Source organism: Schistocerca gregaria, chromosome 1, assembly GCF_023897955.1.
Source record: "Schistocerca gregaria isolate iqSchGreg1 chromosome 1, iqSchGreg1.2, whole genome shotgun sequence".
NCBI classification, from domain to species: Eukaryota; Metazoa; Arthropoda; class Insecta; order Orthoptera; family Acrididae; genus Schistocerca; species Schistocerca gregaria.
In genome coordinates this window covers 711,277,672-711,295,034 of record NC_064920.1, presented here as the reverse complement: position 1 = coordinate 711,295,034, position 17,363 = coordinate 711,277,672, and the positions used below count along the sequence as shown (strand labels likewise).

The 17,363-nt window shown below is 41.4% G+C and overlaps 1 protein-coding gene across 27 annotated transcripts in view; it reads right to left on the bottom strand.

Moving 5' to 3' along the window:
* LOC126365838 (C-Jun-amino-terminal kinase-interacting protein 4) overlaps positions 1–17,363 on the bottom strand; it is a 249,852-nt gene that overhangs the window by 31,706 nt on the left and 200,783 nt on the right. For 2 of the 27 annotated variants that reach the window (XM_050008572.1, XM_050008616.1), the window contains one exon: positions 6,744–6,804. The exons of the other annotated variants lie outside the window; for them this stretch is intronic. In XM_050008572.1, coding sequence (XP_049864529.1) covers positions 6,744–6,804 — 61 coding nt within the window. The remainder of the gene's footprint in view (positions 1–6,743; positions 6,805–17,363) is intronic. 27 annotated transcript variants of the gene reach the window in all.

Genomic DNA, 17,363 nt, shown 5'->3' with positions numbered 1-17,363 from the left:
GCCACTACCAGAGTCCTTTTCTTTATAAGCACAGTGCAGCAGGAACTTGCTCTCATATGGTATTCAAACTTATTGTCAGCGACTGCTTACATCAGTACCTGGATTGTTTCTATGTTTGTGTCCATATTCTCAACTGATGTTCACTTGCATGGGAAAGTAGAATAAACTTTGGATCACTGTAGGTGTGCTGCTGTTTGTGTTTTACAGTACAATGCAGGTACTTAATTGCTTGCATGTCAGAATGAGTGGGAAAATAAGGAAAAATGCAAAAATGAGTGAAAAATGGTCAGTGAAAGGGAAGAACTGTTGGAGCAAAAGTAGACAGTGGCAACAAAATGCAGAAGGGAGGAAAGATAATGGAAAAACAAGAATTAGGGAAAAATTGATAATTATAACATATAAACCAAAGACAAACATGGACACTTGAGGAATTGTACAACATACATATTGGGCACATATGATGAGTTTTCTGGAGACCAGACAGCTACCATGAAATAATCACTGTGGTTTCTCTGAACACTGATTGTGTTAAACCCAGTTTGTTCTGCCTGTTCAACATATCCAAAAGGCAGGGTCACAATGATACTGTGTTTCTTGACTTGAAGAAAGCCTTTGCTAAAGTTTTACACCTTACAAGGAGAGGTCCCCAGCGGTGGGATCTACTGCTTGAAACTATCAATACATTAATGTAGGTTAAGGTCCCAGGTAGTACACCCTGCAACCACTCACTCTGGTGGGCTACCATTTGCGAGTAATTGAAAAAATAAATGGAATTTTGCATAATACTCTACAGTTTTAAAATAACAATACCGTATAAACCAATTGTGAAGCTTCTACGGTAGACCGTCAATGCACAGTATTACTCTTCGTTTTCGGAGCATCACCTGCGATCAATTTGCGAAAGAAGCGGAGACACTTTCTGTGCAACCCGCTCACCATTCTGCACGACAATGTGCGAGCACATATGGCGCAAGCTGTGGATGCTCTGTCTGGTCAATGGGACTGGGAAGTACTGTACCATCCACCATACTCCCCGGACTTAAGTCCTTGTGACTTTGATTTGATTCCGAAAATGAAGGACTCACTTTGTGGCATTCGCTTCAGAACTGTCCCAGAGATTCGACAGGCAGTAGATCACTCCATTTGTACCATCATCAGAATAGGCTCTGCTAATGGTATACTATGCCTTCCACATTGCTGGCAATGGGTCCTACACAATGCTGGTGACTACTTAGAAGAACAGTAACAGGAGCAAACATGTAACTCTTTTGTATCAGTTGTGAATAAATAGTTGCCACTATTTTAAGTTCCAACCCTTGTACTTTTAATGTCTCCAGTGTCAACGCCCCTTTTCCACGTCTGCATGTAACAGGCCTCTGCAAATCTACCTCAGAACAAGGGCAATGGCTCATGCAATCACTTGCTCACACACACACACACACACACACACACACACACACACACACACACACACACTTGTGCATGTTGATTAACTCTGAAGAAGATCTCTGCCTCTCCATAAACCTGTCTGTTGCTCACACGCACTTCAATCTGTATTCACATATTATGGCACGATATCCTATACTTTCTACCTACGTTAGCCAGTACGCACTCAAAGTTCCACCTAACTACTAACCAGCTTGCAGCCTGTCAGTCCTAAAAGTTTAGAGATTGTATTAACAAAAAACAGAGGAAAGTTAAGTTTGTGATTATAATGCTTCAAGTGTTCTACATAGCCTTCCCCTAATTGAGTACCAATGAACAGATTGTTCACAAATCATGTGAAACTGTCAGAAAATTCCTTCTTTGGTATATGTCACTTTGGTTTGAATATTGGTTATACTGTCAAAAGCGTTGATCCTTCATGTGAATTTCTGCCCTCTGTCTTATTGTGGTAGGTTCATATTTATAGCAACAAGTATTGTCACCTGTGATACCTCTTCCAGAGGAATTGTCAGGTGTGTGGGGGCAATCTTTGCATACACTTTTCTTTACTTCAAAACATTCCGGAGAAAGTCCTGAATACTTGATTAAGAGAGGCTGCTACATTACGATTTTTGATACATCAACGTCGATAATCTATGGCCACACATCCACTACTTAACACTCTCTCTACTGCCAGCTAACTGGTTGCATGCACATCTGTTGTTTACAGTTATTAATTCAAGTTGCAACCATAGTCTCCATGCAGATGTCGCTTATATGTCATGAATAAAACCAGTCTCAGAACTTTTTGCATGGACGTTGTATGCCAGGTATGTTAAACACCAAGAGCCTAGGTGATAATGTCATTGTATCTTCAATGTGTAACACAGGTTTTATGCCTAAATCTGAAAACCTTAATTTCAATATCTATTAGTCTTCCTCCCACAGAATTTTTACAGGGAGTTCTGCCAGTCTCAGTTACAAGATTTGCCCAGGAAATAAAGATGAAAGGCAAATAGAAATGAAAGGAAAGTTATTTGTCCACAGCTTGCAACACTTCCAATTCCTTCACCCAAAATGATGGGCCATAATTCATCATTCCTCTGTTGTGAGATTGTGTATGCTTAAAATGGTATGATAATTCCAAATTCCACCAAGTGAGATGTCTGTGTTGTAACAAAACAAGTAAACAATTGTCTTGACTCAAATTTGGTGCGGATGAAACTTGCAAAGCTAACACCCTGTTGGGAGGTGATATCAACTGACAGAATGGTAAAACACACACATTTACATGCACCTAAATGTGTACTTTTAACGTGAGACAAAAACTGTTCTCAGATGTCCAAAACAAAAACATCAAAGAATGTTGTCACAGTGAATTTGTTTGTAGCATGGTAATGACCATATGCCCATCATTCTCATGGGACACAAGAACTACTACAGTCATTTGGATAAACTAAAAATAAATTTGCTGCACAGCCCACTTTTTGCACTGGGGCTTTCACTTATTGACAGAGCTAAAGGAATACCTGGAACACACTGCTTCCGCAGATGAAATCAAACACTGGAAAATCCAGCCTCGAATAGTGACAATATTATGACCAGGATAGACTGCTTTTCACCATATTGAGGAGACGATGAGTCACAGACAGGCACAACAAAAAGACTGCTACACAAGAGAGCTTTCACGCAAAACACCTTTTACTAAGGCAGAATGAATGAATGAATGAATGAATGAATGAATGAATGAATGAATAAATAAACACACACACACACACACACACACACACACAGCCTTCCGTTCCACCAGAGCACTCATATATCCCTCTCATTTTTTTCTCTTCTTCTCCCCCTCCTGTACTTTTCTCTTCTTCTGTCCCTCCTGCTCTCCCTGCCACCCAAACCACCTGCCTGCACACAGCAATCCTACAATATCCCCACCATGTTCTTGCATGCTCCCACAAGCACAACTCACACACAAATGACCACTGTCTCTGGTCACCGAGGCTGAACTGGGAGCAACTGTACCTGATGGGAAACTGAACCTCCGGTTGGTTGGGCTACGAAGGCTGGGAGTGAGGAGGAGGGATAGTGTGGTAGATGTTGGGGAGAATGTAGTACTGCTTGTGGGGGCATGCAGGGACATGTAGGGGACATGGTAGAGTTTCTGTGTGCAGTCAGTACGTTTGGGAGAAGGGGGCGGAGCAAGAGCAAAGAAGGAAAAAAGTACAGGAGGGGTAGAAGAAGAGAAAAAATAAAAGAGGGGTGGGAGGGGGAGAGAGGGGGGAGAGGGAGGGAGATGGAGGGAGTGGGAGGGAGAGGGGGAGCGGATAGGGGGAAGGGGGAGAGCAGGGAGGGGGGAGTGCGGGGAGAGGGGGGAGAGCGGGGAGAGGGGGAGAGCGGGGAGAGGGGGAGAAGAGGGAGGGGGAGAGGGGGGAGGGGGAGAGGAGGGGGGAGGGGGAGGGGAAGAGTGGACGAGGGGGAGGGGAGAGAGGAAGGGGGAGAGGAGGGGGGAGGGGGAGGGGAAGAGTGGACGAGGGGGAGGGGAGAGAGGAAGGGGGAGGGGGAGGGGGAGAGGTAGGGGGAGAGGGGAAAGGCAGCAAGGGGGAGGGGGAGAGGGGGAGAGAGGGGGAGGGAGAGAGAGGGGGAGGGGGAGAGAGGGGGAAGGAGAGTGTGGAGGGGGAGGGAGTGGGTGGAGGGGGAGGGTGGAGGGTGGAGGGAGAGGGTGGAGGGTGGAGGGAGAGGGTGGAGGGAGAGGGTGGAGGGAGAGGGTGGAGGGGGAGGGAGAGGGTGGAGGGGGAGGGAGAGGGTGGAGGGGGAGGGAGAGGGTGGAGGGGAGGGCGTGGAGGGGAGGGCGTGGAGGGGAGGGCGTGGAGGGTAGGGCGTGGAGGGTAGGGCGTGGAGGGTAGGGCGTGGAGGGTAGGGCGTGGAGGGTAGGGCGTGGAGGGTAGGGCGTGGAGGGTAGGGCGTGGAGGGTAGGGCGTGGAGGGTAGGGCGTGGAGGGTAGGGCGTGGAGGGTAGGGCGTGGAGGGTAGGGCGTGGAGGGTAGGGCGTGGAGGGTAGGGCGTGGAGGGTAGGGCGTGGAGGGTAGGGCGTGGAGGGTAGGGCGTGGAGGGTAGGGCGTGGAGGGTAGGGCGTGGAGGGTAGGGCGTGGAGGGTAGGGCGTGGAGGGTAGGGCGTGGAGGGTAGGGCGTGGAGGGTAGGGCGTGGAGGGTAGGGCGTGGAGGGTAGGGCGTGGAGGGTAGGGCGTGGAGGGTAGGGCGTGGAGGGTAGGGCGTGGAGGGTAGGGCGTGGAGGGTAGGGCGTGGAGGGTAGGGCGTGGAGGGTAGGGCGTGGAGGGTAGGGCGTGGAGGGTAGGGCGTGGAGGGTAGGGCGTGGAGGGTAGGGCGTGGAGGGTAGGGCGTGGAGGGTAGGGCGTGGAGGGTAGGGCGTGGAGGGTAGGGCGTGGAGGGTAGGGCGTGGAGGGTAGGGCGTGGAGGGTAGGGCGTGGAGGGTAGGGCGTGGAGGGTAGGGCGTGGAGGGTAGGGCGTGGAGGGTAGGGCGTGGAGGGTAGGGCGTGGAGGGTAGGGCGTGGAGGGTAGGGCGTGGAGGGTAGGGCGTGGAGGGTAGGGCGTGGAGGGTAGGGGTGGAGGGTAGGGGTGGAGGGTAGGGGTGGAGGGTAGGGGTGGAGGGTAGGGGTGGAGGGTAGGGGTGGAGGGTAGGGGTGGAGGGTAGGGGTGGAGGGTAGGGGTGGAGGGTAGGGGTGGAGGGTAGGGGGTGGAGGGTAGGGGGTGGAGGGTAGGGTGGGGGGGGAGGGGGTGGAGGGGAGGGGGAGAGCGGGGAGGAGGGAGGGGGGAGTGGGGAGGAGGAGAGCAGGGAGGGGGAGAGAGGGGGGATGGAGAATGGAGGGGGAGGTGATGGGTAAGGAGGAGGTTAAGAGGGAGATGTATTGGGTTGGGCCTGGTGATATGAGAAGAGACTGGAGACCCTGTTGAAGTTCTGGATTGGTGTCACTATGCCAGCGTTTGTGAGTGGATGAATCTGACAGTCCTTCTACCAGGTATTTCTTGACGTTCCAAACCACAGTGGTGGAGCCTTTGTCTGCATGTAAGGTTATAAGGCAGGTGGTGATGGATTGCAGTTCTTTCTGCAGATGTAAGGTTTGCTTCCTTGTTGAGGAATTTGTGGAATGAAGGTGACACAAGGTTGAGAAATTTTGGAATGTTAATAAGGGGTGATTTTGGAGGAGTGTGAGTGAATCACGGTTGAGTGGAGGAGTGAGCTGAGTTCAGCAGGGTTCAACAATGGCTTTGAGTTGAGTGTGGTTGGTACAGTTTGTGGCGAAATAGTGTCTCCACTGTTGGGACCACAGGAAGGAGAGGAGGCCTATAACAATTCCGCTACAATTGAATTGGTGTATGGGGTAGAAGGTAATGCCTTTGGAAAGACTGATACTTCTGTGGATCGTTGCTTCTGAAGGAAAGGTCATGACTATGTTTCAGGTCTGTTTAGGCTCTGGATTCTGTGTGGTGTGGGAGGGAATTTCTGAGGGTGTAGTATATGTAGTACATCTGCGAGGCACATTATGTAGTTAATGTATCAGTGGAAAAGTGATTTAAGGCAAGATAGAATATTTATTCAATTATTTAATAAAAAATGCTTGTACCAATGGCTCACAAGTTTTATAGAAACTGGTAGTGATTAAGTGAGAAAGAAATTGAATGCATGTTCTAAACATGATAATATAGCACTTCACAAACATTTCCTGTGCTTTGTATCTTTTTTTTCTGGAGAACTGTCATAAATGCATGAAAGCATTTCACCATCATTTTACCACTCCTCCCCACTACCTCATTTAAATATCTCTCTTGTCCCAGAAATTTTCAGTAGAGAGGGATGCCCAGCTGCTGAAGTATTTTACTATTTTAACTCCAGAAGCTCTTGCAGTGGTAGTTAAAGTGGTGTGTGTGTGTGTGTGTGTGTGTGTGTGTGTGTGTGTGTGTGTGTGTGTGTGTGTGTGTGTGTGTTTTGGAAAAGTAGGCAAGTTAAAGTTTTTTTCCTTCTCAACACAATGTTAGTTTTCAGTACTTGTGAAAGTTCTCCTTGTGCATGCATTTCAATGCACTTTGGATGAAAAAGCAAAGGACAATTAGAACTCAATTTAGAATAATATTTTACAGAAGACGAGAAAGCATTTATCTATAATAGGAAGAGCATTAACAGCAATCAGAGGGTGTCACTTTAAATTCTATTCTATCGAACACCATATTGTTAATAATGGAAAAGTCCCATAACCAAGTAAGAAAGAAGCTATTAATAAGCTACATCATGGTGCATACCGAGTGATTTGCCACACAATCAGGTGACTGGCTGCATCCTGAGCCTCTTCCGCATCGTCCACTGAAACGGGCAACCAACAGCCACACACACATTTTCAAATTAATGAAAAGAACTGAAACTTGTTTCATGCAAAAAATAACCACATTAAGCTCCTTTAAAACAGCACCTTTTTCTTTTTTATGTTTTTAATAGTTTTAGTTAACAGACTAAATCTGTTAATTTGTCTTAGGATATTATTTGTCCAAGAGGTAAGGTAATCAGCAAATGAGAATCATGTTAAATTGTTTTATCTTCTAAATTTAAGATATACCATAGGAACAACCACCACATTTAAAGGTTATGTATTACCAGTAGTTTATCACCAACACACAAAACATCAGTAACATGACAAGCTGTATGAAAGCAGAGCATCACAGTGTTGTTATATAGCAGTGAGTATGTATATGTAAGTGTAGGGTTGTGTGTGTGTGTGTGTGTGTGTGTGTGTGTGTGTGTGTGTGTGTGTGTGTGTGTGTTTACAGCTACCCATTTTTGAAAGGCATGTAAAAGCAAATATAAACCAGATACGAATAAAAAAATAGCAGAGAGCCAGCAAGTCAACAATAAACTGCATTTTTCAGATTACATTACACTGAATCTCAACTGTTTTCAGAATGACAAATGCTGAGTGGTCAACATTCACAGTATGAAAGACGGAAATTTAAAGAGAGAGGTAATTTGATGATACATCTATGCTGAAATTTAGTAAATGAATAGATAGTATAACAACAATCACAAATGACAAGAAGGGTTTAGAGACACCCAAAAGAATATTACAATGATAACACTGCAGTAGACAAAATGGAAATGTACCTGAAGAACTCTCAAAACAACAGTAGAAGTCTCAATCTTGTTCCCTAAGTGCAGGATTAGATCAGTTGGGGAAACAGATTATTCCTGTCTTGTTAAATAACCAAACTAAGGGTAAGTAAAATAAAGACTGGACTGTAATAAAAGTTAATGCTAAATGTTTTGAAAATAGATGCCACAGAATTTGGGATAATATTCAAATGTTATGTAGTAATTGTTTTAGCTAATGATAACACAAGTGCCGGATGGCAAATCATGGTGTCCTACCACAGAGTTCGTGTAAGTGTTTATTATGGGGAGAGTAAAGGTGGGTGGTGATTTGAGCTGTTGTCTGGACGTTTGAAGACTAATCCTTGGATATAAATTGTATATCAATGAAGCAACTGCTACAACTGACTGTTCATTTGCATTTTTGCCAAGAAACAAGTCTGCCTAACAAAAAGTATAAAGAGTATGCACCATTTACAAATATAATTACTGGGCCTCAGAAGACAACTCCAGACAAACTAGATAATTGGTGAATGACACAACCTACCACAAATACATTTTAAATGTTTTATTTTAGTGCCCTTACTGGTTGTGGGCTACCATGTCCATTTTCAGATGGCTAATATTTTCAGTTACATAGTTTTTTTGATGAACAGCATGTCATCTGACCTACACCACACAAGCATATTTTAGTATTTTGTGACACTTCGTAAGTTTTACATTAATAAAAACATTTAAGAGCTTGCATTTATTTATAAATAATGTGAAATAGTTGTGTTCACTTATTTAGGTTCCAGTAGATGGCGATTTGCTTTGTTTTGGTCCACGTTGATTACCTGGTCGACATATACATTACTGAATTCCACACAGGCACATTTTTTGTAAGTAAATTACTGCGGCACACTTCAAAATGTCTTAACGTCAGTTTTGAACTTCATACATGTGCTATGCACTTCATGGTTTTCTTTACAATTTATGATTAAGCGAAGACAAAAATATCATTCATTTTCTATTGTCTAAGGATACAAAAGAGTAAAGACGATGTATGGGGTGTGAAAAATGCAACATATCAATTATAGAAAAATATATGCATTATAAAATTTTTTTTAAATGTAATTAACAGCACAAATTTTGGCACAATACTCTAAAGTCAACTGATTGCATACTATAAATTAGACATATACGTACAGATATTTATACATACAGACATTTTATTATCATTACAGATTATAAATTAGTTGCAGAATATGTAGAATTAGAAAGTTGGAGGGGGGGATGAAAGCAACACATTTGTTCATCATGATAGTTTATATTTATACAATATTATACTAGTATCTTAAACAGGTCTTTGTCTGATTTATGTGAACATCCCAAGGAAATTATTTAGAAACTATTTATTGGCTAGCTCCAGCTGCTAATTTAGAATGTATTGAGGTGCAGTGAGAGTGAAAATATATTTACAGTTGTTGTAATAGATACATTTTCTTGCCTGTGTTGGTGGTATGTAATATCTATAATTATTGTTAATGTTAGAAACTGAGTGCCCATGTTGGTCCACATGAGTGGCTATTGCATATTTATTTAAGTTTTTTAGTCTACAGGCATCCATATGTTGACGATATCTTATACTGAAGCTTCTGCTGGTCTATCTAAGACAAAAGCTGGGACAATTGTCACAAATAATCTTGAAATTCCTGATTTTTCTAGGCCTATGTTGGTGGTTTTGGTCCTGTGGGTAATGTTATGTTGCACAGTGTTATTGGTGTGGAAACTTATTGGAACTCCTATCCTTCAGAAAAGATTGGAAGTTTGGTATGAGATTGTGTGCAGGAAGGGAATGCCAACAAATAGTTCTTTTACTGCTGCTGGTTGTAAATTTACTGCAGGCTATTTACCGTCTTCAATTTTATTGTATAGGTGGTCAATTATTTGTGGTTTATAGTCATTATTCTTCACTACAATGTTGATAATGTTGATCTCTTTGTCCTTGGAAGATAAACTGGAGGGAATATTATGTGTCTGATGTAATAAGGATGTAAAAGAAGACATTTTGTGTTGTGCACCATTGCATGATGAATTTTTTATAATTACATCTGTGATGGTTGGTTTTCTATGAATTTCAAAGGCATGGTTTTGTTTCAAGTTTTTTATTCTCAAATCAAGAAAACTGATACCCTCTAGTGTCTCACGTTCAACAGCGAAGTTGATATTGGGGTGCATGTTACTCATGGCATTTGAAAATGATAATATTTCATATACTGTACCATTGAACAAGGTGACTGTGTCAACGTATCTGTTGCAGTAAATCAGTTTGTCTTTTTAATGGGCATTGACCTTAAAAAATTTCTTTTCTAAATTGTTAATGTAAATATCAGCTAAGATTTTCTTGTTGGATGAGAAGTAGTTACAAAATACAAATAATTCTAGCAACTCTAAAACTTTGTACATCACTGTCTTCATGGACAGGTACATTTGCCTACAGGTTCACAATGTCCAGGGATGCAAACATGGAATTGTTTGGTATGTGCAGATCATTTATATCATTAACAAACTGTAGGGGATTTCTGATAGAGAAGTTGTCTTCAACCACATAGAAGTTGCAAAGAAAATCATTAACCTTCTTAGAGATGTAATATATAGGGCTGTTCCTTGAATTAACAGTGGGTCGTACTGGGCAATGAGATTTATGAATCTTTGCCTGAGATCTTAGTCCAGGAGATATGGGATTCATGACTAAGCTACGTTAAACATCAGCACCTGATAAAAGGTGTTTCCTACACTGAGCCTGATATTCAGGTGTGGGTCAGTCTTCAGTTCTTTAATGTTGTTTTGAAGAAAGAGCTGTAAGGCTTTGTTGATGTAATCTTTTTCATATAGAACTACTGCATTGTTACTTGTATCTCCCTCACAACAAGGGTTTTGTCATCTGTAAGTTTTTTATTAATGATAGTGAGCATTTCTGAATCAGTTTTAACAGATTTTTGAGTTGATTATAAATTTTTTGTCATAATTTGTTTGGCTTTTGAACTTCAACAAATTCTCTGATGTTTTTGTCATTAAGTTTTGGTGCAACATTATGTCTGACACCTTCATTTAGTAAAACAAGTTCAGCTTCATCAAGTACAATGTTCATGGAGTTTACTACTCTATGATAAAATTCAAATTCTGCAATGTTGGGAGTGACTGTAGGGTAAGGTGTTCATTTTGAAGAAAGTGACTGAATGTTCTTTTTATGTCTCATGGAGATACTTAGCTGTTCTTTGTTTATCTGTCTATGAATATAATCTGAGATGTGCATTTAGTCTGTTGGATGTATCTGATTACTGAGTTCAAAATGCAGTTTATGTATTTGCCTGTTTAGTACATCTTTTTCCGTGTGGAGGTATCTAATTTCAGTTTTTAACCATGTTATTTTGCACTTATTGTAGATTTGGTAATCTGTGCATATTTACTCTAGCTCTTAATGTGGGGTTACATTAGAAGCTAGAAAGGTCTTTACCAACTTTATAGCTCCAGTATCATCATGATCATCTCTATGCAGTTTTTTCATTTAAAAACTGTTCTACTACCTAGGCAGCAAAATAACCAGTAACGGCCAGAGCAAGTATGACATCAAAAGCAGATTAGCACTGGCAAAGAGAGCATCCCTGGGTAAGGGAAGTCTACTAGTATCAAACATAGGCCTCACTTTGAGGGACAAATTTCTTAGAATGGATATTTGGAGCACAGCATTGTATAGGAGTGAAACATGGAACAGAAGAGAACTGAAGCATTTGAGATGTGGTGCTACAGACAAATGCTGAAAATTAAATGGACGGACAAGGTAAAGAATGAGGAGATTCTGTGTAGGAGAAGAGAAAAGGAATACTTGGAAAACACTTACAAGAAGAATGGATAGGATTATAGGACATTTGTTACGACACCAGGGGATGTTTTCTAAGGTACTAGAGGGAGCTGTAGAAGACAAAAACTGTACAGAAATACAGAGCTTGGAATACATCCAGCAAATAATTGAGGGCATAGGTTGCAAGTGCTACTGTTAGATGAAGAGGTTGGCACATGGAAGGAATCCGGGGTGGGCTGCATCAAACCAGTCAGAAGACTGATGACTGTAAAAGAACTATACACCACAAATAATTGACCACCTATACAATAAAACTGAAGACAGTAAATCACTAGCAGCAGAGAAAGAACTGTTAGCAGAAATATCAGGAATTTATATGATTACTTGTGACGATTGCCCTAGCTTTAATCTTTGACAGTCCAGCAGAAGCTTCAGTATAAGATATCGTGAACACATGGATGCCTTTACACTAAGAAATTTAAATAAATATGCAATAGCCATATGGACCAATATGGACACTAAATTTCTAACATTAACCGTAAAAATAGATATTACACCACCATCGAAGGCAAGAAAATGGACCTATTACAGCAACTATAAATATATTTTCACACGCTCATTTCGCCCCAATACATTCTAAGTTAGCAGTTGGAGCTAGCCAATAAACAATTTCTAAATAATTTCCTTGAGATGTTAAAAGAAATCAAACAAAAACTGGACCCCTAATGGCCACAACACTGTGGAAAAAAGAACCTATTTAAGATGCCAGTATAAAATTTTATAAATATAAACTATCACAATGAACAAATGTGTTGCTCTCATCTCCCCTTCAACTTTCTAATTCTGCATGGTTAGGTTAGTGTTTTTTTAACATCCCGTCGACAATGAAGTCATTAGAGATGGAGCGCAAGCTCGGGTTAGGTAAGGATGGGGAAGGAAATCGGCCGTGCCCTTTCAAAGGAACCATCCCGACATTTGCCGGAAACGATTTAGGGAAATCACGGAAAACCTAAATCAGGATGGCTGGAGACGGGATTGAACCATTGTCCTCCTGAATGGGAGTCCAGTGTGCTACTAATTCTGCATGTTCTGCAACTAATTTATAATCTGTAATGATAATCAAATGTCTATATATATAAATGTTTGTACATTTATGTCTAATTTATAGTATGCAATAAGTTGACTTTAAAGTGTTTTGCCAAAATTTGTGCTGGCAGTTACATAAAAAAACACATTAAAACAATTTGTCTTATTGTCTCTTAATAATAGAACACAAATATTTTTCTATTATTGACATGCTGCATTTTGCACATCATCATCTTTGCTCATATTTACATCCTTAGTCCATAGAAAATGAATGATTTTTTTAATCTTTGCTTAATGATAACCTCTGCATTGTAAAGAAAAACATGAAGTGTGTAGCACATGTGTGAAGTTAAACACCGGTGTTAGGATTATTATGCAGTGTGCCACAGTAACTTATTTACAAAATGTGTGCTATGTGGAATTCAACAACATATACATCGACCTGGTAAATGACATGGACCAAAACAAAGCAAATCGCTATCTACTGGAACTTACATAAGAGAACACAACTATTTCACATTACATCTAAATAAATGCAAGCACTTAAATGTGTTTTCATTAATGAAAAACTTACGAAGTGGTACTAAAAACTCAAATATGCTTCTGTGGTGGGGGCCAGACGACATGCTTTTCATCAAAACAACTATGTAACTGAAATCTGAAAACGGGCATGGTAGCCCAAAACCAGTTATGGCATGTAAGAAGTATTTCTGTCTGGTTGCATCATTCACCAACTATCATTAACAGCTGCACAGTTCACGAGACCCAACATGGATAAATCATCATTAAACTAGATAAAACAGCATATCATTTATTGCTTTTGGCAGTAAAAATAAAATAAAAAAATAAAAAAAAGTGTGTAGGCTGTTATCGTTATCACTTTATTTACCACTTTATTTTATCTTCATTCAATCCATCATGCTATCTTACCATTATGTTAGTCTTTATTTGAATCACACTGATTACATTTATGTAACAATGAAAATAACCAATATTGATTGATAATATAATGTAATTAAATAGATCAAAAATCTACTCACCAAGTGGCGGCAGGGGTACACACACACACACACACACACACACACACACACACACACACACACACACACACACACAAAAGGGTTTGACTTTTACAAGCTTTCAGAACCAATGGCTTCTTCTTCTTCTTCTTTTTCTGGCAGAAGAGTTGAAGGGGAAGGAAGAGGGGTGAATGAAAAGGACTGGAGAGGTTTAGGGAAAAGGAGTACAGTTCAGAAAAGTCTCCCAGAACCCTAGGTCAGGAGAAACTTATCGGATGGGATGAGAAGAAAAGACTGATTGTTGAGGACTGTACCAGATCCTGGTACTGCTGATCCCTCCAAGAAATAACTTCGGAGCACATCACTTGTCACCCAGTATTATCCTGGCCTTTAATGTATTAATCAACTACTTTGACAAGGCCATGACTTCCTAAAAACATGCCCTGAAATGAGATCCATCTTGTCTGAGATTTTGCCCACCACACCTAGAATAGCTTTTCATCATCCTCCCAATCTCCACAATACCCTTGTCAAACCCTATGCTTCTTCTGTACCCATCTCCCTACTTAATGGCTCCTCTCCCTGTTACAACCCCACTGCAAAACTTGCCATAAGCACCCTCCTACCACTGCCAATTCCAATATACTATCAATGGGAGAGCCACCGGTGAAACAACATGTCAAATACCAGCTGTTATGTAAACAATGTTTTTCCTTTTACATCGGCATGACTGTCAGCCAGTTATCAGTCATTATGTACGGGCATAGGCAAAGTGTACACAGCCAACATGCAATACCTTGTTGCAGAGCATGCTGTAGAACGTGACAGTCGTGACCACAGCGTATGTTTCACCACACGCATCATCTGGATTCTTCCCCCGTACACCAGTTTCTGAGAACTCCACAGGTAGGAACTAGCACTACAACATGTCCTCAGTTCTCGCCACCCACCTGTTCTTAATTTCTTCCCTCTCAGGATTTCTTCACAGTAACCGCTCCTTTCTTCAATTCACTATAGTTTTCTGAAACAATGGAAAGTCCAGGATTTCCCACTGCTGCTCACAGTGTGGTTTCAGTTGCCTGAGACTGCAGTCTTGTTTGTGAGTTGGATTTGCGTTAGCCTAAATGTGTGTGTGTGTGGGGGGGGGTCTATTGTTGATGAAGGCCTTAAGGACCAATACTTTATTGGTGACAGTCTTTTTGTTGTGCCTATCTGCAACTCAGCATCTCTGCTATATGGTGAATGGCAACTTTCCTATCGTACATTTTAGTTTTCTATATCTTTCATTTTCTGACTGGTCTGTTTTTTTGCCATCCCCCCTCCCACGTCTGTTACATACGATGCATTCAGCTTTTCACTCTTATTAACTCATGCACGATGCTTTAGTAATAATCTCTGTTTTGCATATTACTCTGTCTTCCACCTTTAAGCGCTCAGGTTTCCAAAAATCCGTCCAGTGCAGTCTCCAACAAACAGCCTTCCCTTCTCATCCTGCCCGGTAAGTCTCCTCTGTCCCAGGGTTCTGGGTGATTTTTCTGAACTGTACCCCTTTCCCTAAACCTCTCCAGTCCTTTTTGTTCACCGTCTTCCTTCCCATTCAACACTTCTGCCAAGAGAAGGAGCCATCGGCTCCCAAAGCTTGTAAAAAGTCAAACCCTTTTGTGTATGTGTTCCCCTCATTATATTTCTGGTCATGTTTGAAAAAAAAAATTATTCTACAAACAAATGAAACTAGGTCCTAGCTGTTTCACATTAAGTATCACCAAAATAGAAACAAATCCTTGACAGTAATGATTTACAGTACTACGCATCTTAGATAAAAATATTTCTTTTGATAATGTAATCTTTGTCTGTTGTATGTGAGCATGTTTTATGCTGTTTATATGTCAATTTGGTGGTGGTGGTGGTGGTGGTGGTAGTGACTACTACCGCTACATGGGTAAACGGGCTCAACTACGTGGTTATTAGTCCCTCAATCCTCTATTTCCGAAGAAGTAGGTACGAGCCTTTTTCCCACTCTTTGCTTATAGTTATAAAACTACCATTTTTCATTTTTTACTAGGTACATTAATGGGTAACTAATCTATTAAAATACAATTGTCAAAGTCACTGCATAAGTTAAAATGGCAAACTAGTATATATAGTTCATGTCATATCTTCACTGATAGAAACAGACATATTTTGTTGTCCTTGGAGGGTTCAGGTGTGAAGAATGGATTGGGTGGCACCTCACTGCTATACTGGTGGTGAATGACCCACCCTCCCACCATTGCCTCCCACCATTATGGTACTTCCTTTAACTTTTGTTGTAATATCCACTCATTCACATTAAATGTAGCAAAGGCTTACACATATTCACTATCCACTGGAATCTCTGATAGATTCTCTCTTAGGTCCACTAGACACAGCAGGCCTTGGGTAGCTGTACAATGTGGCGAATTGTTAATGTTTCTTCACAGATCTACTGTGGGCATTACTCACGTCATAATAGAAATTCATGAATTACTCTGTAATAGTAGAAATTCGTAAGTTATACCGGTACATCCTATTCAGAGATGGCATAAGGGAATACCTTCTCTACGAGATCTTGGTGGTGCATCTGAGGGTCCATAGTTAATTGGTTTGTGTACCATCTTGCCCTTTGTTATCCAATTTTTTTGGAACGTGACATCAAATGTGCATCATTCAGCCAGCACTTAAAAACTAAACTCTGCCTGAACAGGCAATGAAGGCCCAACAGTACCGATCAGCCATCGTGTCATCCTCGGCCCACAAGCACCACTGGATTGTGAGAAGGAGGGGCATGTGGTCAGCATTCTGCTCTCCCGGCCATATGTCAGTTTACGAGACTGGAGCTGCTACTTCTCAATCAAGTAGCTCCTCAGTTTGCCTCACAAGTGCTGAATGGACCCAGCTTGCCAACAGTGCTCGGCAGACTGGAAGGTCATCCACTGAAGTACCAGCCCAGCCTGACAGTTCTTAACTTTGATGATCCGATGGGAATCGATGTTACCATTGTGGCAATGCCATTGGCTTAAGTCAGCACTTGGAATACCTCATTTAAGAGTTTCCATCCCGGTTGCTTTATTGGCTAGTTCGTAAGCCAGTTCATTATCTGGAATGCTGACATGACTGGGAAGCCACAGAAAAACAATGGACAGCCCTGTACTGCATATGGGATACAATTGCTCATGGATGGCAGATACCAATGGATATTCAGATTACACTCGTCTATGGTTTGCAAAGCAATCAAGGATTCGCTGTATGTAATGAATTGTGTTAAGGGAAAGTTTGTGTTTAGTAATGTTGTGTTATGGCTCTAAACTCTGCAGTACAAATAGTGTATTCTTTTGGCAGAGAATATTGATCTCAATTCCATTTCGGATTGGCAACATATGCGTAGCCAACTCATTTGCTATCTTTGTTTAAGAGAGTGTAAAGAAGATTAAAATGTCAACATTCTTGGATTACTGAACAAAATGTTCAGTGATAAAAACTTTGAGATATATAGTGTTTGGTATTGCGCCAGGGGCTGATTCATAAACAATGTTTTTACAGTCCAAATGTGGGAAAATGAGGACTTAATAAGTGTTAATAAAACTGAGTCACACCCATGGAACCATTACCAAGGAAACATACCGAATTAAGTTTCTTCAAACAGGAATTCTTGAGTTGTCATATATGTGGTAACCATGTTAAGTTTATTATTAAAAGAAATCCTAGAAATCAGAACAGGACACTACTTTCATTAGCTGGGTTTTGAGGTATAGTCCTGGATGAGGACTGGAAGACTGTTCTAAAAAGTGCATGATGCATGAGTTAGTTTGTGAGAA